General features: G+C 45.1%; 1 protein-coding gene across 2 annotated transcripts; it reads right to left on the bottom strand.

Annotated features, from left to right (window-relative positions):
* Nucleotides 1-324: 324 nt before the first annotated feature.
* On the bottom strand, nt 325-20,934 carry SLC25A39 (solute carrier family 25 member 39). Of its 2 annotated transcripts, XM_080978638.1 has the most exons (12): nt 20,644-20,932; nt 12,474-12,582; nt 10,750-10,809; nt 9,680-9,724; nt 7,001-7,110; nt 6,119-6,186; nt 5,120-5,244; nt 3,210-3,383; nt 2,392-2,501; nt 1,296-1,377; nt 1,082-1,162; nt 325-555 (listed from the first exon to the last, which is right to left on the bottom strand). In XM_080978638.1, the coding sequence occupies exons 2-12, from the start codon at nt 12,568-12,570 to the stop codon at nt 437-439; spliced, it is 1,071 nt and encodes a 356-aa protein (XP_080834764.1). In that variant the 5' UTR covers nt 12,571-12,582; nt 20,644-20,932; the 3' UTR covers nt 325-436. The 2 variants fall into 2 exon arrangements, with proteins under 2 accessions (XP_080834764.1, XP_080834765.1); XM_080978639.1 differs by lacking the exon at nt 9,680-9,724 and having other exon boundaries at nt 20,644-20,934.
* Between the last annotated feature and the right edge of the window lie 142 nt (nt 20,935-21,076).

Raw genomic sequence — 21,076 nt, 5'->3', positions numbered from 1 at the left:
GCAAGGCTAAAGAGAACATTCTGCTCTTCAAATGAAAGGCGTAAAAAGGTCCAAACATGACAGCATCCCAACAGCAAAATGTAACAATGGCTCTAGGGTTGGGAGGCAGGGGGCAAGGAGTGCAGCAGCTAAGAGATTCAAATCACTGAACTGCTCCCCAGCAAAAGGGAAAGGAGGAGGAGGGTGGAAGCGAGCTGGAAGGCACCTGGGATTTGTCTGACAGGAGACACGTCCTACAAGAAAAGGGAACAAAATGTTTCCTAGGTATGGTCTTCTCAACCCTTAACTGACAGTGACCACGACTGGATCCACCTTACTCAGACCACGAGTTCACAAACTTTGTTTTTCCTCTTTCACTCTTCTGAAATATGTCCCTTCTCCCTGCCACCAATGTGGCTTTGGTCCGTCTGAAAAATGGAGGATCTTTCCATGGCCTTCATACATTGTTAAGCTGCCGTTCCTGGTTCATTTTCTGGAAGAAGGCCTTGCCAAATTCGTATGTGCTGATCATGATGGCGCAGGCGGGGGCCACCTTGATCACCCGAGGCAGGAAACCTGTGGGCCATTTTGGCAGGGGGAAGGAGAGAAGAATAAAACAAACCTGTCAGACAGGCTGGGAAGAAGGAAAGGGAGCAGGACTGCCTACGTTAAATAATTTATCCCATCTCCATGGTGCACGGTTTGCTGCCTGCTCTAATAAGGCGAGGAAAGAGTGTGCAAGTGCTTGGCCAGCTTCTGAATTTGGCACACATACCACTGTCTTGACCGCATGAGACTCACATGCAACACATCGCTGTGTGTTCAAAGTAGGGGTAATCTTTTAAAGTGCAGTGGAGCTACTGGAAAATGAGGCTGAGGTGGAACAGAATGCCCAACTTTCTAGGGGGGGTTTTAGTTGAGAGATTTCAACCATAGTCTTATAGCTACAAATCTCATCCTCTACTTATTATTGGGACTTGGTGAAGGGCAAGTAATAATAATAATAATAATAATAATAATAATAATAATAATAATACTATTCTATAGAGGTGCTGTCGCACAGCACAGAGAATGGCAAGCAGTAAACGGCAATGTAAGTCACCTGCAAAGAGTCCTCGGGTGCCAGATTCTGCTCGAATCTTCTGCATAAGCAGCCAGGTGGAGGAGGATCTGGGAGTAGCAACTGAGCAGGGAGACAAAGTATATGACATTATGTAGTTCACATTTTTATTCCTTCTCTTTTCACTTGCAGCAGCCATAACAAAAAGTTAGCCAGGCTTAATGATAGCAGCCCCAGGTAGCTTCCTGCGCCTCACCTTGGAGTGTCTCCATGTCTCCCAGCTGAATTTGTCGCTGGGTCTTCACCACGTCAAAGGGCAGCGTGAGGATAGCAGCCACCTGGGGAATAGGAAGGGCCATCTATTAGCCATCACTACTAGCAAGATTCTTCCCTTGGCTTGAGGCAAAGCGCTTTCTTTTGTCTACTGGGGTGGGAAAGTTAGGGCCTCCTTTACCACTTTAGTTGCCTAAATGTTTGCAAAGAAAAGAGGTGGGAAACAGAGGGGAGGGAAAGAGCTGTTGTACTGAAACAGGGAGGAGCTCTGAAGAAAAGCACCCCGTCTTAGAGCAGGTAGGAATGGAATTGGCAGTGCCTCCAACACCCAAAGGGGACGAAGTTTTCTGAATCTGCATAAATGCACGGCCCCCTTGGAGTGAATGGGAGAAGATAAAATCCATTTTAGGTACCCTCCTTCACTGATGAAGAATCTACTGTTGAGAATGCACACGGAGAAGAAAAAATGGTTTGCGATAAGTAATGGTAAAGGTCCTATGTGTGCATCAGGAATAGAATTATAGAATTGTAGAGCTGGAAGGGACCCCATGGATCATCTCGTCCAACCCTCTGCAATGCAGGAATATGTACCCATATGGGGATCAAACCTGTGACCTTGGTGTTATCAGCACCATCCTCCAACCAACGGAGCTAACCAGAAAGTTCACACCCATGGCTCCACCCAGTTTTCCTCCTGGCTCCACCCACCACTGGAATACAGCCTTCAGAACATTATTCATGACCAGATTGAGGAATGTTCCCTACTCCAGAGGTGCATCATTAAAATCTGTCACATTAGCTACATTTTACAAATGCTGCAAATACACCATTCGCTCCCATCACTGAGCTAAGAAAGCATATGCTTAACAATAAGCAGCATGCTAACATTCACTTCTGCTGACCAACACGGAAGAAATAAAGAAAGAAGGCCACCATCTTTACAGCCTTCCTGGCTGCAGAAAGGGGACTGGTTAAGAGGCTCCCAAAGTCACAGTTAAAGAGAAGATTGCTCAGCAGGCTGCTCTGCCTCACATCTCTCTCAAGGCCACTGGAAAGAACGGTCAAGCGCCGGCACTCACCGTGCCAGAAATGGCACCAGCTGCAAAGCTGACCATGAAGGTGGCCTCGGTAAGACAGAATCGGGTGCACAACCAGTCCTTCACCAGTTCATAGTTATACCAGTACAGAGCTGTGGGGGGGAAAGAGGAAGAGACAGATTGTCAAAGGAGGAAGGGGAACTGCAGGCCGCAGAAAGCTGAATATGCTTCCTTTTTGGTAGTGGGGGGAAGGTGTGCTTGCTTGTTAGAGCTGCAGCTCTCCCCCGCTCTGTCCAGAATCCCTGTGTGTGACCCTTTGCCCAGATCTAACAGTAATATTTATTTGTTCAGTTTATTTATTCATATGCCAACCTTCATAATAGCAGGGCAGTTCCACAAAACAGGGGTGTTAAAACTCTTATCAGGATTCTGGATTCACTCAGACATGCCAAAGGCAAAAGAGACCCACACACCATCTAGTGTGTCTATCTCCAAGTGGGAATGGACTGTATTTCTCCACCCCCTACAATAACAGGATATCCTGAGCAAAGGACAGGTGTTTGTCCAATCCCTTTTTTTAAAAAAAACCCACATTGGTGGAGATTCTACAACTTTCATGGGTAATATAAAGTAACGATGCACTGCTGTCCTTAAGACATTGTACTCAACAATAAGTTGAAGCTGAACCCTTTTGAGGGGTGAGAACAGTCTCATTTTTTTGGTATCTTGAAAGCAGCCGCCTTGCATAACCTTTGCTCAGAAAACAAAACATGCCTAGCTCCTCCCAAATTTCTGTATGCAACGTCTTCCAAACCCTCTTGTTACTGCCCTCTGCTCCCTTCCCTGTGTCGCTTCCATACCTGAGAAGGGAACGTCCCGCAGAACTGTGGGCCCCCAGCCCCTCCAGAGAGAGAACCATCCGTCCTGGGCCACAGCAGACTGGATGCAGACACGCAGTTCCCGGTAGCTCAGCTGTCGGGATTGCATCTTTGTTCGGATGAGTTCCAAGGGGCTGATCACTGTCACTGCACCCACTAGGGAAGAGAGGTCAGAGCGGCACATGAAATCAAGCCCCAGTTTAATCAAGGCAGTTCCCAGTTCCTCCACTGCAAAGACCAAATGGAAGACACGTGCATGCAGAAGAGCTGACTGGCAGTCATCGATTACAATGCCAGTGGCATGTAAACTGAGGAAGCCTTTAGGTGCCTGTGCGTCGGAAAATGTGCGAACTGAAGTAGTAGGTTTCACAGAAATGCCATCTAGCTCAGTATTCCAGCTTCCCCCTGGTCAGTAAGATCTGACAAGGTAGCAATAAGTAGGGTAGGAATATGATTTTTCAACCCTGTTCCTAGTCATTCAGATCTAGGATCCAAAAGCTAGCTTATATCTGAACACAGAGTCTGCAATTCTGGCTGTCAAAAATAGGTTTTTGAGGGGGTGGGGAGAGAAAGAAGAGTTGGCAGAGATCTGCCCTGAATAATTGTTCATTTGTGGTGCTGGTGGTGAACAAAAAAGGCAAAGAATGGCTCAGGGAGGTTTCTAAGGAAGGCATAACTGTGGCATCTATCCTTGTTTTACATCCTACACACCCACTCCTGTAACCTGCCGTCATATTACCATCTCTCAACGTTGTCTATTTTTTGAGAAGGGGTGGTGGTGGAAGGATGGTGCTCACCTGAACTTCAGTTCCCCTGTCCCAGTATCCTGCAGGAACTGTCAGTCTCTCTCTCTCCATCTCGCTCCCTCCCTCCCACGCTCCTACTTCTGAAGCTCGTTCAGCAAAATATCCTTCATACAAGCTAACAGTAATGGTTTCCCTCCTGATATATTTCCATCCATCCAGTGGTAAGGCAGCCCTTTTTCCTCTCTTGACTCAAAACAAGACATATGTCTACCCTTCCAGACCTGTGTACTTTAGACGCACAGCAGCTAGGATCTTTATGTATTTTGGGACAGCCAATGTTGTTCACTCCAGATCTTATTGAACTACAATTCCTAACAGCCTCAGCCAGAATGGCCAATGGTCAGGAATGCTGGGAGAAGTAGTCCAAAACATATGGAAGGCACCACGTCCACTTCCTGTCTTGAGCATTTATATGGCACATGTAATCCAAACCTCTAAAATGCTTCCATACATCCATATTCTCCAGAAGACCCCTTTTCTAAACATAAAGTCTTCCAAAAATGGAGATTGGCATCTACAAACACTAGGGAAATAATAAGTACAGGTGTCCCCCACCCCTTATGTGTAGGTTATGTTCTGGGGCCCCACACACATTCGCGTGAGAATCGTGTAAGTGGGGAACACTCTCTAAACACCATTTAAACACCCTCTCTCTCCAATCCAAAAATAATTTATCCAAAAATATCCACAATTAGAACTGAAGCTCTGGACATGGCTGGAGGCTGGGAGGAGAAGACGCCAACGCCGCAGCACCACATGCTATCTGCTGTTAGGCAGGGAGCCTGAGCAGCTTAAACAAAGCCTGGCTGTGCTTCCAGTCTCTTTGGGGCTTCCTCTGCCCTCACTGATGTCGTCTTCTGGCTTTGGAGATGGTTTCCTTGCAAGCAACGAGGACTCTCCAACTCTCTCTCACAATTTCCAGGTTCAAATTGAATTATTTGTTTGTTTCCTAGCAGCGTGCCTATACGGGGGGCGGACGACGTCTGCATTCTGAAAAGCTAGTGGTTTACAATATGTGCATTTAATTAAAAGCAGAAAGGCAGGCTGCTCCTGCAAATATACAAACACAGGAGAGGTGATACTCACATCTGGCAACAGCTCCAGCCACTAGTGGGATGTACCGTGCTTGGCTGTCCAACCTGGCACGCAATAAATCGCGTAGTTGATCGTAGCTAGTGAAGTAGATCACAGTGGCAGGGACAGCCATCACCCTGTTAAAAAGTTGTGGGTATTAAGTGCCATGGTCCCATAAAGTACAGTGTGCATGCCCGTGTAGAACCCAACTACTTCCAATGCCAATGCGCTGCAAATCTGACATTGCCCATAAGCCCATCAATAATTCTGATCATGTAGATAAGAATTCACAATTCATTGAGCAGTGCTGAAAGAAAGCAGCAAAGAAACGAGAGACTGGAGATCTCCCTTCTCACTTCTTTACCTTGGCAGGAAGCTTCCACACCTTTCACTGGGTTACTTTATATGCTGTAAAACTGTGTTTGTTGCTTCTAAATCATGTAATTGCCCAAAGATGGCTTTCTTGGGAGTACATGCCCATGCCGCATGTTCAAGCAGACGTGTGCAGACACACACTAGCAGACCAGACAACCAAGTGTGATCACCAGGCTTCCTTCTTGAAGTTATTCCCTAATTCAATGTTTTTGGGGATGTGGAACGCTCCAAAGGCAGAACAGGATCTGCTAGGGCAGCAAACTGATGGGAATCATACATTGCAATAAAAATGATAAAATGTTAATAGTGCTTTTAAAGGAAGGGTTAGTAAACTGTGCTGCTGTTCCCAAACACTGGGCAGACTGTGGACACTTGGGAAGTGCTGCACAAGGGACTTGGACAGGTGGGGAAGGTCAGCCCATGTGTCAATCATCTGACATCATGTGAGTGACAAGTGGGTGGTCCCACTAAGCTGTCACAGTCAGCCTATGGGGGTGGGGACAGATGAAGATCTGGCCTGCCAGGCCGAAAAGGTTCCTCACCCGCTGTTTTAAAACGACAGTATGTGTGTTACTTCCCGAAATTGTGCACCTTGGGATTTAAATTTAATTGCATGTAACTTATGTCCACACTCACAGGGTGGGTGGAAGGCCACTCCATAAGGATCGGATGCCCTCATAGCGTATTATCTTCACAAAAGCGTCCTGGAAAAAACAAGAGGCAAAGGCGGACAGTGAAGGAGAGAGCAGTTGGTTGGAATAAAACCCTGGAGCTGAGCCACACCGCTGAACTAGAAGTCATACAAAAACCCCTGTAATGAGCTCCCAAGAGGCCTGGTTCTTACAAGGAAAAAACCCAGCTTTAGCAGGGAAGCAGCTGTTGGGGCGGGTGAGGGGGCAGCACAAAGGGGTGCTTAACCCTTTCCCAACCCACCCCTTCATTGCTCCAAACTGCCCTGCATAGAAGAAGCTTCTCCTTCCTCATCTCCCACAGGGTCGCATGGGCACCTGCACATGCATATGCTCCTGGAACTACACGGGATTTGGTTTTACCCCAGAACAAAGAACAAACCTTGGCTACAGATCACAGAATCACAGTTGGAAGGGGCCCTGTGGACCATCTTGTCCGACCCCCTGCAATGCAGGAATATGTGGCTGTCACATATGGGGATTGAACCTGCAACCTTGGTGTTATCAGCACCGTGCTCTACCTAACTGAGCTATCCTGGCTGATGGGAGGGAGCAGCACACCTACGTCCCTCCAGTTCCCTACTTCACATCACCTTAGGAGGGTGTAGACAGCCACGCCTCAGGTCAACCCCAGCCATACCCTTACGAGTCCCTAAAGCAATTTATCTAGAGGCCTTTTATATATATTTAACAGGGGTGGGGGATAGCAACCTAATCTATGTCTTTGCCACATTTTCAGCCACCCACTCCACCCAGGTTATATAGCCAACTCAAACTATAAGGCCTTCCAGTGGGAGATGGTCCAGCCGTTCACCACGCAGAACCTTACCAAAGTGCCCGTGAAGCGAGTAGGCGTCTTATACCAGGCTGTGCAGCTGTTTCCATTCTGACACACATATAGGTGGTCCATGAGGCCATTGCAGTAAAGGAAGCATTTCCCTGCGGAGGACAGGGGGACAAGAAGGAACAGTGCTCAGAGGAGGGTGGGGGCTGTTGTATCACCAGAAAACAGGTTCTTAACTGCTCCCTCATTTCTAATTTGTCACCTGCTCCTGAACACACGTGCCTGTCAATCTCAGGCTCATGCTGAATCCTGCAGCAGTAATGCTCATTTTTTAATTTAAAAAAATAGTTACAATTATTAGAGTTTCATATTGTATTTCCAATGGTGTTGTTTTTGCTTTATGAACTGTCACACGGGGTGGCTATATAAATAGCAAACGTTTCATTTTTAAATGCAGTTTAGCGTTTCTGGATGCATTTGCATTCAGAACATAAAATAATAAATAAATAATAGTAAAGAGCAGTTTTCTTCATGTTTGGATCCTGCTGAAAATTCCTCCCAGCTTTGGGAATTTCTGTAGCAAAACCAAAGTTATCCATGTCTCAGATGTTTCCCTAGTGTGAAAATCTAGCAGGATGTGATAAAAGACAACTAGACCTTGTTTGTCCCAAGATCTAATTATCAGAGGGAGTTTTCTGGTTCCAGTCTCAGCTTTTGGTCATGAAGGACAGGTCAGTGGTTTTTTAAAAAGGTATTGGTATCAATAATCACGGAATCCCTGCAGTAATGAATGTGCAAGTTAATTGGGTGCTGTATAAAACATCTATTGTCCTTCTAAGGCATTGAAAAGTTAGATGTTTTCAGACTTAAGTCATAGCAGATGCAATAGACCCAAGAGCAGGTTGCAGAAGAAGATAAATAGGCTGTTTTCATGAAGACAGAACTGTGTCCTCATAAAGCTGAAATATTCTGGACATGCTACATTGGGGTTGTCTACCCATGAAGCCATCACCTGCTCCCCAGAAGGCAACATCAGGGCCACCAGCCCCAACACACAGCTACTCCCTTCAACCAGACATAAATTAAAGGGGTTAAAGCAAAGAGACACAAAAGTTATGGGACACGGGAAGGAAAAGAAGGAGATGCACACAGAGGAGACAAAATGCTCGCAACAGTTAAAAATAGAAGGTGGGAACAGCTTTCTACCCACCAATGCAACATGCAGTGCCAGATATATTCTGTGCTACCCAATGTTCAATTCAGCATGCAACGATGCTCAGTTTTTGCTAAAAATAAACAGGCATTCTAGCTTGCATGGCTGCAAAGAAAAATGGAAAGGACTTTTCAAATCGTTTGTTAGCAACAACAAAAAAAGCACAAGAAAAGAGGTTCAAAACTGAAGATTTTGTGGAAGCAGAATGAATTGTGTAAAATTAAAACATATCTAAAGACACTATTATTATTTCTGATAAGAGAATTCGTAGCTGGGCAGAGGGGAACAATGTGCAGAATACACAAGGGCCCAATTACACGCATCTCAACTCCAGAGAGAGCTCAGAGGAGAGGGGAAGCTGCAGCCTTTCCACATGGAAGAGGTACTAAACAGGAGAATGCGATGGTATCATTTTATGAGCCAGAGAGGGCATTTCTGGCTGTGGCAGTCCCAAAGCCAAGCAATGGTGGACCACTGGCAGTAAAAGGAGCATGTCAACATTTAATGACTGGCTGAGCTTGAAAGATGGTACTTTAGGGAGGTGGTTAGGGTAAAGCCCTTACCCCTGATGTGGTGACTTTCTATCTGTGAGGAGAAAGCACTAACTTTCTATTTGTGAGGGAACGTTCAAATATGCAGGTCTTCCCCTGCAATCTGAAGGGCCACAATGCACACTATATGTGCTGAGCTCACAAAAGTCACAACGTTGCTTTGAACTCAAGAAGCTGCAGACTTGCACCAGCATCTACGATGAAGTATTCATACAAATATCACACACTATAATGATATGAAGCAGGCCCAAGGCAGAAATACTTAGATCAGCAGCACCAAAAGGGACAAATTAGGCCATGCTCACCCATCCAATGCCTCTGAACAAGGATGGACAAATTGGTGAAACATGGGGAAGATGAAGTAACTTACTTTGTAGGACATAACAAGACAGGGAAATAAAATCGGTGAGCACCTCAAGTCATTCTCCCTGCATCCCGTCTCTGCGATACCTTATTATTCTGAGGTCCTGGTTTCAACCAAGACAGTGATGGCATGTTATGAAGGGCTACCACAACTAATTCTACTTTTCTTGGCAGAGGAGATCTGCGGACATTAACGCATCAAGAGAGGAAGGGCCAGGTGAGGTGCGCATGGGGATATTTGAGAAGAAGCCGACACGGGCATCCCAGCACAATTTCAGCCCTCACACGTTCTTCTGAATGCTCTGTGCCAGGAATACAACGAAGATAGATGAACACCAGCGTCTTTGGTGAAGGAGGGATAGGATCATTCTCCCCCGAGAGCTGGAAGGCAGGGGAAGGAAGAACAAGCTCCCAGCACTCTCCTTTGGGAGCATGAACAGTATGCAAAGAGGAGCGCTGCTAGATCAGGCCAAAGGCCCATCTAGCCCCACATGGCTCTCACAGTAGCCAACCAGATGCTCATGGAAATAGTAAAAGGGTCAGAGCTGCATCCAAAGAGAATGGCAGCTTATAGGGGAAAGCATCTGATATACTCACATTTGGGCTGCTGAATGCTCCAGGGCATACACTGTACTGAAAACACTGAAAAAGACATAACATGGAAATACTTAGAGAGAGGTGAGAGAGGAAGAACAGCTGAAGGGACATGAGGACCCTTAGTTGAGGCAGCGGATAAGAAGTAGCTGTCTGGGGACTCTGGCTGCAAAAAGATTGTGCAATACAGTCTGCAATACAGATTGTAATTTCCCCCATGCACCTGGCTATTTTTTTTTTACCCATAATTTTCTAGACCCAAATGGCTTGGGGCAACGTTGGGAAATCCTGTGGCCTTTCTGATGTTGTTGGACTACAACTCCCATCATCCTTGATTGCTGGCGATGCTGGTGGAGGCTGATGAGAGTCAGAGTCCAAGAATATTTAGAAAGCCACAGGTTTTCTGGTAACCTGAGGAGGGCTTCCAACAGATATGGGGCACTGCTCCAAGGTAAGACATCGAAGATGGAAAGAGATGGATGGCTTAATGTTCATTGGGAGGGTTAAACAATTTTGTCAAGTCCCACTAACCTACGGGCACAAGACAGTTATGGGCTAAGCAAAATGACTCAAGAGGCCGTGGTTATCAAACCACTCAGCATGACACACTACAAAGCATGCTACAGTCCAGTCCAGAGCCACTCACAATTAAGCCCTAGCAGTGCACTTCCTTTAAGGGTGAATTTTCATCATACGGGAAAAACAGTAGAGTCCTCCAGGAACATAGGTGGGGAAAGTTGCAGGTTTGAATGCTGCCCCCAATCAAAAACTCCCTCATTCTGGAAAACCAGCTCAGCGGGGAAAAGGCTATTTGTGTACAAGGGATTCTTCTGGGTTGAGGGACAGCATTTAAACATGGAAGCCCCCACTCTCCGGTTGCATTCTGAAGTAGTTCTAGAAAGCTCTGCACCAAGGGCTTTTCTTGAACTTTAAGGTTGGCTCCAAGCCCACAGAGCTTTTATGTATGTCAAAGCAGTTTTGAAACTTAAGGCAGCTGTCCAAGGCCAATGGCATCCAAGAGATGGAAGGTTCCTCCCTAATGGCTTCCAGTCCAAAAAGGAAGAATTGCTTACCTTTAGAAAAAGGTGTCCTCTGAGCCTGCAATCTGATCTTCACCACATCCAAGGGTGTGACTGAAAGCACAACACAAAAGGGACTGATTATATCAAGAGTTTTTTAATGCTTAATGTTTTTAGAATGTTTTAAGATTTGATCCTGACTTGTTTTTAGGAGGTACCGGTAATTTAATTATTGTTTGATTTCATACCAAGGTTATATATTATATTTGATGTTAGCTGCCCTGAGCCAAGTCTCGGCCGGAGAGGGCAGGATACAAATAAAAGTTTATTACTATTATTATTATTATTATTATTATTATTATTAATATGCAGAGTGGCTGGGAAATTTAATAATAATAATAATAATAATAATAATAATAATAATAACAATAATACAGCACATTTTACAGAACAGACATATGCCCAGTATCCCAGAGCTAGAGGATCAGAGAGAAACGGGTTTGGATAGGTGCAGAGCAGCCACTGGGAAGATCACTAAAGATGCTTTCTGAATATAACACAATGTGAGGTTAAAATTTCCTTCCTTTTGCTCCCCACTCACCTTATGAATGGGTGCATCTACTTTTGTGAATGAGGGAAGGGGAAAGAAAGATATCAAACACTATGCTACCCCTATACCTGCAAAGTATTTTTAGAAGATGTGGCAATGCACCTGGGTGAACCTGGCGAACTGGTATGCTGCTGTACTCTTGGATTATGTTTACCTGAAGGAAGGAATGGCAATGTACTGCTTGAACTTGAAAGGAACACACTCTCAAGGGAACCGCCCTGGAGCCTGGCAAAAGAGCACAGGTGCGGCAGCTGTGCTGGAAATACAGTGGTACCTCGGGTTAAGAAACTGTTCTTAACCTGAAGCACCACTTTAGCTAATGGGGCCTCCCGCTGCCGCCGTGCAATTTCTGTTCTCATCCTGAAGCAAAGTTCTTAACCCGAGATACTATTTCTGGGTTAGTGGAGTCTGTAACCTGAAGCGTCTGTAACCCGAGGTACCACTGTATTTCCCCCTCCCTGAGAGGAGATTCTTCCACCTCCAGGTAAAGATTTTTGGATGCAAGAGTGATGTGTGCCTTCACCTTTTATTCAGATGAAAGTGCGTTTCAACTACCAGAAGTTTGAGAAAAGCTGGACTAAGGACTGGTTCACAGGTGCACCATCTGACTTGCTAATGAACATGTACATTGCCTCTAATGGGAAGTATTGTGGCAGAGGCAAAGTGAAACTACATAACAGTCACCAGCTATTGGCGCAGTACTTGAGTGATGAACATCACATGTGGACAGGGCCCAAATTGTTCAATCTAAGATACTATGACTGGGCACAAGAGAAGCAGTGCTCTCCTTGGTGCATCCCAATCAAACAATTAATGGCAAAAGGCTACTTTATAGCATCCCAACCACACGGCCATGGTGTTGGTTGACAGTAAACAGGCCCAGTTTGCACAAGTGGCGAACCAGTTATGCAACTACTTCTCCACAGGTCCAGTTCCTTATTTTTCAATGCACATCCACATTTTCACAATGCCAGAGCATAGACAAGGTGGCCAGCAGCAATGGGGCAGCAAAACATGAGGCATACACAGGAAGGAAAATGAGCCAGGCTAGTTGAAGCCGCATACCAAAGTGCAAACCACGCCTTCTAGTCACCGCACATTTTTGGTATGCATCCATGTCACTCGAACTGGCCCAGGAAAAAATGCAGAATAAATGCAGGGTACCTACCAAAAAGAGAGGTGAAGAGGGCCCCAGTTCCAGATGCCAGCATCTGCTGCATGGGGGTGATGCCCCCCTGCATATTCCCAGATGAATTTTCAGTCATTGTGCTGCTCACCTGTAAAACAACGATAGGGCCTGTCATAAGTCAGCTGCAACATGATTGCAGGAGCAGTGCTTTCTAAGGTAGCCATTTTAATGCTGCCGGTCTGCTCTATCTATCTACCATACTTTTCCGTGTATAAGACTAGGTTTTTTTCTTTAAAAATTATGCTAAAAAGTGGGGGGGTCTTCTTATACACGGAAAAGTACGGTATCTATCTAATAAAATATATACATATGATTGTTAAAACCTCAAAGCAGTTTACCAAAAAACAAAAACCAGTTAAATTATCAGCAAAAACTGTTACAAACAACTATTTAAAACATTCAAAAATTAAAATCAGTAATAAACTACTGTATTTATAAACTAAACAAGCATCTTCCATTCTTGACTCAAACAGCGTCTGAGTATGTATATTATTATCATAATCATCATTATTATTTTTACGGAAGTCCAGTAAAGCCTCCTAGAACATGGATAATGGTGCTCAAACCTTTTCCCTTCACCAAATTACTACTGTGCTTCACTATGCAAGAAATCACAACGATTTACAGGGAGGAAATGCAACCCCCCCCCAAAAAAATAATGTTAATGGAAAGGCAGCTCAATAAGCTGTTTCTTCTAGCCTGAAAAATGTTTAAGCATCCTACCTTCAAAAGAGTATCTGATTCAAAAGGAATCTGAATTTGAAACCACAAAGGGCATAATCACAAAAAATTACAGCTGTTATATTTACAGGCAGCTTACAAGTTGAAGTGCTCAACTACAACAGTACAATGAATTAGTGCCCATTGTTCAGTCTGCGGTCATTATTTTATGAAGGCTTACGGCACAATCTTATATAGGATTATTCAGCCCTTGAGTTGCATGGGGTTTAGTTACAAACATGAAATTGGCTTCAAGCTTTCAGATGCCACAGGCAACTGCCTATATTATGCATGGGTCACAAGTGGGCTCTAATGTACTGGCACATTTCTTGCGCCCAATCTCCTTGATTGCTGTCCAGACTTGCAAGAAACCCCACCCAACATGAGCTTTCACATCCAGTCCTAGTTGACAGCTATTATCTGCACAGCTACAGAAAGGGGTGAGGCTTCTCGACTGCACATGCTGCTTATACAATCAGCTTTTCAAAAGGGGGCAGGATGATGCTAGCTGGCAGCAGATAAGCAAGAGCCTCCGAGCTACTTGCAAAAGGGGTGGGATAAAACTCTTAACACCACCATCACCCTGCTTCATTTTGAACAGAGCCGTTCAGTGTGCAGGCTTGAGGGGGGGAAAGTAGTATGGTATTTGATTATTTACAAAACTCAGAGTTTTGATTCTGGATAGAGCAACTGGATTACAGAAGCAGAGTTGTCCATCAAATAACAATGGGAATAATATACTTGTTTTTCTATTGTTTTTTAATATAAATTTTAAAAATGCTGGTGCTATAGCACAGGCACGGCCCATACCCATCCATATGGTTGTTAAAACCTCTACAAGCCAAGAAGCAGATCAACACAGTGCAGGGAATAGTGTATGGTTTTGGAAAAGGAGATCCTCAAACTCGGTTACTAAATTGCATTTAGGCCTGTCTCCTATTCGTTTCTGATGAAAAAGATTTTGAAACATCATCACTTCCATAGCACTTCTACATAGGGGGAATGTGCATTAGAATTCTTATCTCAGGTTATCTTCGGAATGACTCAGCAAATTGGACAGGGCAAAAAGTATGCAGCATGCAGTAATTTTGTGGTCGTCATGCCCTACTGTCCCTCTCACCATCTGAAGCTCACCAACAACATCTCTGTGCTATTGCAAACTGTTGGAATCATTCTGCATGCCTCCATTCTTCTGTCTCTAGCCCACTACTTTAGCAGGGGTTCTTTCTCCCGTGTCTACACATGCACACAAACACGGTATGAGGAAGTGGAACAGACAGCCCTGTTTCTTCTCTCTCCCCTAGGGCAAACAGCATGGCAGCCACAAGAGTTCCTCTCTGCGTTCTTATCTCCGAGAGTGCAGAAAACAAAGACCTTCAATCACAAAGCCGATTAACCCCATGCACATTGCAATTTAATGCTGTCTTTCAGCACTGCTGAGGATGAAGGTGGCTACAATTGGATGGATTACCCAGGTGCAACTGCTACTTGCCTAGGTGAGCAGCCAAGTGGCAAAGCTGCTCCAGCTCAACCCTCTGTGTGACGCCAGCCCCCAATAATTCAGTGAAAAGAAATCCCTTAAGCTCTTTATTGAGCTGGGATGTACATCGCAGAAAACCCTCCATTTCATACCTTACCATGCTTTAACACAGACTCAAGGCATTTTGCATGCAAGCACAGCAGCCCAGAATTAACTGAAAGAAGCTTCAAAGGCACATTCTGCCCTGGCAGGATCAGCTGGACAGGGGGGAAATGTAGGCCACACCCAGACCAGGGATGTCAGTATGAATCCCAAATGCCCACAGAAGCAAAAGGAATTTGCACAAATACTGAACACTTTGTGGGGAGCTAGTACAGCATAGGATTTGTGTGAGTTGGTGGACAAAATGGAGAGCTGGGCATCTTGCAATTTTTAAGAACAGCATCGTACTCTGGGCTGCACAACTTCAGGGTGCAGGTATGGAAATAACCGAGTGCCTCTCTCTGCATAAACAAAGGTTATAGCCTCCTTGATATCCAGTGTTCCTACATGAAGATAATTCCATATGGAGGAACAGTAAGTCAAGTAATTCCTCCTCCTGCAGCAGTGGTACAACACAGACTGAGGTTTACTACTCCTTTGATAAGGCAGAGGGGGGATCACCGAATCACCTAATCCCCATCTCTAACTGTACAGCCAGTGTGGTATAGTGGTCAGAGGGTTGGACTAGGACTGGAAGACCACGGTTCTGCTGGAGTAACTGGGCATAAGAAGAGGTTACTATACGTCAGGAGCGTAAATCACCCCATGGATCATATAATCATAGAACTACAGAGTTGGAAGGGACTCAGAGGATCATGTAGTCCAACCCCATGCAATGCTGGTATATGAAGCAGCCCCATACGGGGATCGAACCTGCAACCTTGGCATTAATTATCAGCACCATGCTCTAATCGCTATGGTAATGGCCCAGTGCCCCAACAATATCTGTGATTAACGCATATCAGCTCAGTGGTGTCTAGCTGTAAGTGGGTAAGCCAGTCGGTTGTCCAGTATTACGTCCTGAATTGCTGGACTTATTTAGAGCAACAGAGATACTTGCATGGATCCGTATGTATTTGTATCTGCAAAAGCCTACAAGCTGCCTATATCTACGTCCATAACTGTTTTACGGAGCCTTATTTTCTGCAACAGTAAACCATCTGAACCTTTCTCTGCTTCTGTGTGATGACTGGTACTGGAAGCAACTTCAACTGTGTGGGTATCTCACCTGAGATTCCCAGCAAAATCCCTGCTTGGCTATGAAGCTCACAGGATGACATGGGACCAGTCACAGTCTCTCAGCTTAACTTACCTCTCCCAGGGTTGTGAATCAAAACAGGGGGGAAGTGAACCATATGCTATGTTACCTTGAGCTCCTTGGAGGAAAAGGTAGGCTATAACTGCAATCAATCAGACATGGGATAGGCTATATTTTTTAAAATCCTAACACCTGCTCATCCATTTTTTCCTTGAAAACCAACTAGATATGGAAACACATGCAACACACTTCTGAAATGAGCCGGGAGCCAGATGCATTTTGCGACTGGATGGAGGCCTTTTGCGACTGGATGGAGATGTCTGGGCACCACCTTTGACACCTAACATCTCCACCTGCCTGGCTGCAGTCAGCTGGTCTGCTGGGTACCACGGCAGCAAAAGATGTGTGTCATTTGCTGCCACGCTACCCTGCAGAACACCTGATTCGCCGGCAATTTTAAAAAAAATTCTGCTGCTACACTGCTGGGCAAATCAGATGGTCTGTGGGATAGCGTGGCAGGAAACAAAATGACACCTAAACATGTTGCTTTGGTGTCCACAACCCAAGTCCCAGGAGCCACATGGCTCCTAGTTTTCCTATGTCAGTTTCTAACACTGGTCCAGGCTCCTACCTGACCCTCTAACTCTCCCTAGCCACACCCCCTCTCAAGGCTGTTGCTTCCTTAAGTGTTTGCTGGGCTGGAATGTGTCTGTGACCTCTGACAATGCTTTTTGATTTTCTGAATGGAGGATAGAAAGGGGTATGTGCATGGGTAGAGAAACTAGCCTACCATATCAAGGTAGGTTAGTAGGTTGAGATTCATTACTCTGGCCACTTTTGTCTCTGGCTCCACCTACCACTAGGACAGTGTTTCTCAAACTTGTGTCCTCAGCTGTTGTTGGACTACAACACGCATCACCCCTGACCACTGGTCCTGCTAACTAGGGATGATGGAAATTGTAGTCCAACAACAGCTGGGGGTACAATGTGAGAAACACTGCACTAGAGTATCGCCCCCGCAAAGGCTGCCCAGAAAGGAATGTGGTGCTTGGGCTGAAAAAAGTTCCCTATGAAGCGAAAGACCTCACTTCTCTATCGTCATTGGGTAGTAGTTGTGCAAGGGGTGCTAGAGATCTCTAGCAGACAATTCTCAGCATCCTGATAATGCTACAATTCCCTGGATTCTCTGGGGGAATCTTTAATAAGTTTGTAGATAATCTCCAAGTCAAAAATTAGTTTAACATACCTAGGATCTGGTGTTTAAATCCCCAAGCTGGTTTCCACTGGTTGTTCAAACTGAGGAAGTTGGAAAGGTGCTGGTACAGTGGTACCTCTAGTTACGAACTTAATTCGTTCCAGAGGTCCGTTCTTAACCTGAAACTGTTCTTAACTAGAGGCGTGCTTGCGCTAATGGGGCCTCTTGCTGCCGTTGTGCCGCCGTCACACGATTTCCGTTCTCATCCTGGGGCAAAGTTCTCAAATCAAGGTAACTCTTCCAGGTTAGCAGAGTTTGTTACCTGAAGCATTTGTAACCTGAGGTGTTTGTAACTTGAGGTACCACTGTATATTTAAAATAAGCCTTCTCTCTCCATCTCATATTTGAGTCACAAATTATATTCAGATTCTTATTTATTATGTCAGCAAAATTATTTGTCCTGCCAGAAGATCATGCTCCGAAAGAGCAATAATCAGTACCAGATGGCAAGCTTAGAGGTTTTTAAAAGCACAAATTCACTATGGAGATCTGAAAAAGCAATTAGATTTTGCAATTCATGAAGGCTTTCTAGACATTGTACCCCAGCTTATCCTACCTATAAATAAATAACTTTTCCCACACAGCTTCCAAAAGCTTCTAGACACTTCTGCAATCTTTAATAACAGCAATAAAAACAGTAATTAATTGAATTGCAAAGTTCATCTTTCTACACAATAAAAGACAAAGTTGTGCTACCAAGCATATTAAACATTTACTCCACAGTCAAGGGTCAAGGAACAATTATGCAGTGACTTTGACTGACCCTCCCCATCCCCCACCTTCCCATACTGGCTCAGATCCCAGCAAAAGCATGCTTCTCTAGTTCTGACCTCCAAATGTCTCAACTGTACTATAACTTAAAGCTCATTGACTATTTGGAGGCCACACAAATACTGATCTCAACTATAAAGCCTCTCCTAAACCATAGGCCACTTAAAAATTTCAGAAGCATGCACCCAGCCAGATATATCTGCTTTTCTCCCTCCAATTCTAGTTGCCACATACCTTAATATTTCCTTCTTCCTCTCTCTCTCAGTGCCTCATTTCTCAGTATCTAGAGAGGTGTGAGAACTGTAATCTACTGGTGGATGACAGGTCAGTTTTTGATAACCTATAGCCTGCAGTTTGCTGGGATTTTTGCAAGGGATGTTGGGCTACGTAGATCTAGATCTGATCTAATAACCTGCTTATGTTTTTAAGGAAGAGTGCATTGTTAGCACCACATTAGATAAATTACTTACTGCCTTAACTGTTAAAAAGATCTGGAGAATGCACTTAACACATTGTTGGAATACAGAGAGGCTAGGAAGATGAAAAGGTAGACCACACAAAACTACATTCCACCTACCACTTATCTAGCTGCACATGAACACCTTCATTCCAGAGGCAGATTAACAGTTCTCAAACCATGGATTCAAAGTACATTTGGGGTGGGGGTGCGCATTTCCGAGCACACCTATCTAGACCAGGCATAAGCAAACTTGGCCCTCCAGATGTTTTGGAACTACAACTCCCATCATCCCTGACTACTAGTCCTGTTAGCTAGGAATGATGGGAGTTCTAGTCCCAAAACATCTGGAGGGTCGTGTTTCCCTATACCTGGTCTAGACACACTGCTTGCCTAAGAAATTATGTATCAGTACTGTAAAAATGAAAGACTTTGTTATTTGATAGCACTAAAAAAAGCACCACCCAACCACAACCCCATTTCTACCAGCTACCAAAAGAAATCTAACAGCCCATTCTCTACCCCCACCATATGTCATTAAATAAAGGAAGCCTGAGTAGTTATTCCAGTTTTTAGGATTCAAACAGTGCCTACTATACCACCATCCTTGCCTCACTACTCCAGGCATAAACCTCTTCACCAATCCTCACTTTTCAAGACACATTCCTTCCCACCCATCTTTTTACCAAAGGGGTTTCCATCTTTCACTGCACAATTTGCCTTACCAAAGAGGTTTAAACAGGTTGACGAACTCCAAGCTGAGTCCCCACTCACAGGTCTCCATGCTGTTTGGGGCTCAGTATAGAGCAGCTGCAGCTGACTGCACTACCTCTGTGATAACCACAGATCGAGCTTCTTCTTCTAGCTGCCACACACCTCAAGCAGGCATAGGAAGTAGAACAGATATTGTTCCTCCCTCTTATGGGACCTAGCCTGAGTTGTATCACCAGTGAAGATGGCAATTGGACTCAGGCTGCAAGCTTTCAATTCTGCACTCCTTCTACACACCGGATAGAGAAGAATTGGATGCTTTGAAGAACAAAATTTGCACAGCACCTCTCTTTCCCATTTTGTGTCAAGGCTTGGGCCCTGTCAAGCATTCTACTCCTTCATGAAAAGCCTGGAAATGAGAAATAGTAAACCATGGCAAATTAATGGCTTACTTGGACTTCATAATTCCACTGTTTGAAAGGCTGACTACCAGGTTTTATTTACAGGTTCTGATTAATCCTGTTTTACTTTTCATTACATTTGTCATATGGAGGGGAACAAAATTTATGCTGTGATCACTTATAACTTTTCTTTTATTTCATATTGTGATAACATACAGTATAAAGCAATACATTTCAATGGATGGAAAAGGCATGGGGAGGGAATGCAAAATGCCCCTCTTACACTTTTTTAAAGCAAATTATACAGAATATACAAGAATTGTTCAATGACATCAATACTGCACTTAAATACTACAATGATATAAATACTAGAACAATCTCAAATGTTGCAACACACATTCCACATACCAACAAGTAAATAGAAGTCTAGCCAAATATTATCAATACTTAACATACATTCACTATATATATTTATACATATATATTCCTGGAATCATGTTTACACCGTTGGTAAATCTGTTTAATTTCCTTTTAAAGTCGTCACTCATCTACAGTAAATTTACTTTTTTTAAAAACCACACAAATCAAGTGTTGTTCTTCTCTTTTAATTGATCTGATAAATTCGTGCTGGGCATGCCCAACAAGGGCTCCTGATTCATAAGGGCTCGATCAAACCTCCATGTTCAGGCGCAGTATACCTGGAGTACTAAGAGCATGAGAAAGAGGGAGAGTCCGTCACCTTCCCGCCTTGCCTGCCGTTTTTTAAGGAGAAATCTGGACGGCCGCTGCTACAAGCTGGATCCTGGATTCGATGAGCCCTTCGCCTGATCCAGGTGGGCTCCTTCTTCTCCTCCTCCTCCTGCAGGTCGGCTCCTTCTTCTTCTTCCTCGTCCTCCTCCGCTGCTCAACCCTCACCGCCACCCACTCTCACCTGGGCACAAAGGCAGCCCCCCACCCGCAACAGACACACAGACACAGACGACCTGCCCCCCCCCCGCCATTTCTCGCACCCTCTCTCCCCTTCCCACATGCCCGCCACGGGACCCCCACTCACCTACTCATCCCAGCCACGTGCTGCTCGTCTCCCAGCTCCGTCCAGGAACGACGGGCGCCCTCGGGAAGGCCCAGCGCGAACCCAAAACAACGGCGCCTTTCAAGAAGCCCATTTGCCGCCTTCTCGGGCCTTTTTTATTTTTTTAAAAAATAAAGAAACGGATCGCGGCGGCTTTTGAAACCGAGGCACCAGAAGGAAACCCTCTCAGGACCGAGGACTCAGAGGACGGGACGTCGTCCCGTCACTCCAGCCGCCCCGGAAGTGGCTCCAGCAGTACTTCCTGTACAATGTGATGGCGGGGGTGGGGGTGGGGAGGGAGATCTCGCGCGGGTCTGTCTTACCCCGCCCGCGCGCCCGCCGGTCTGTGATGCAATCGGCTGTGCCTCGTGCCGAAAAAGGGGCGGGGCTTTAACGCGCCACCCTCTGAGGTGGG

This window comes from Podarcis pityusensis (genome assembly GCF_964106645.2).
Source record: "Podarcis pityusensis genome assembly, chromosome: 13".
Classification (NCBI taxonomy): domain Eukaryota; kingdom Metazoa; phylum Chordata; class Lepidosauria; order Squamata; family Lacertidae; genus Podarcis; species Podarcis pityusensis.
This window is presented reverse-complemented; position numbering and strand designations above follow the sequence as displayed.

What these genes read in the sequence shown, in the direction of transcription:
- SLC25A39 (XM_080978638.1), bottom strand. Translation starts at nt 12,570, where the DNA reads ATGACTGAAAATTCATCTGGGAATATGCAGGGGGGCATCACCCCCATG. An exon ending in GAGGACACCTTTTTCTAAAG is followed by an intron (nt 9,725 to 10,749) that starts GTAAGCAATTCT and finishes TGTCTTTTTCAG; the next exon opens with TGTTTTCAGTACAGTGTATG. An exon ending in AGACATGGAGACACTCCAAG is followed by an intron (nt 1,163 to 1,295) that starts GTGAGGCGCAGG and finishes CTCCCTGCTCAG; the next exon opens with TTGCTACTCCCAGATCCTCC.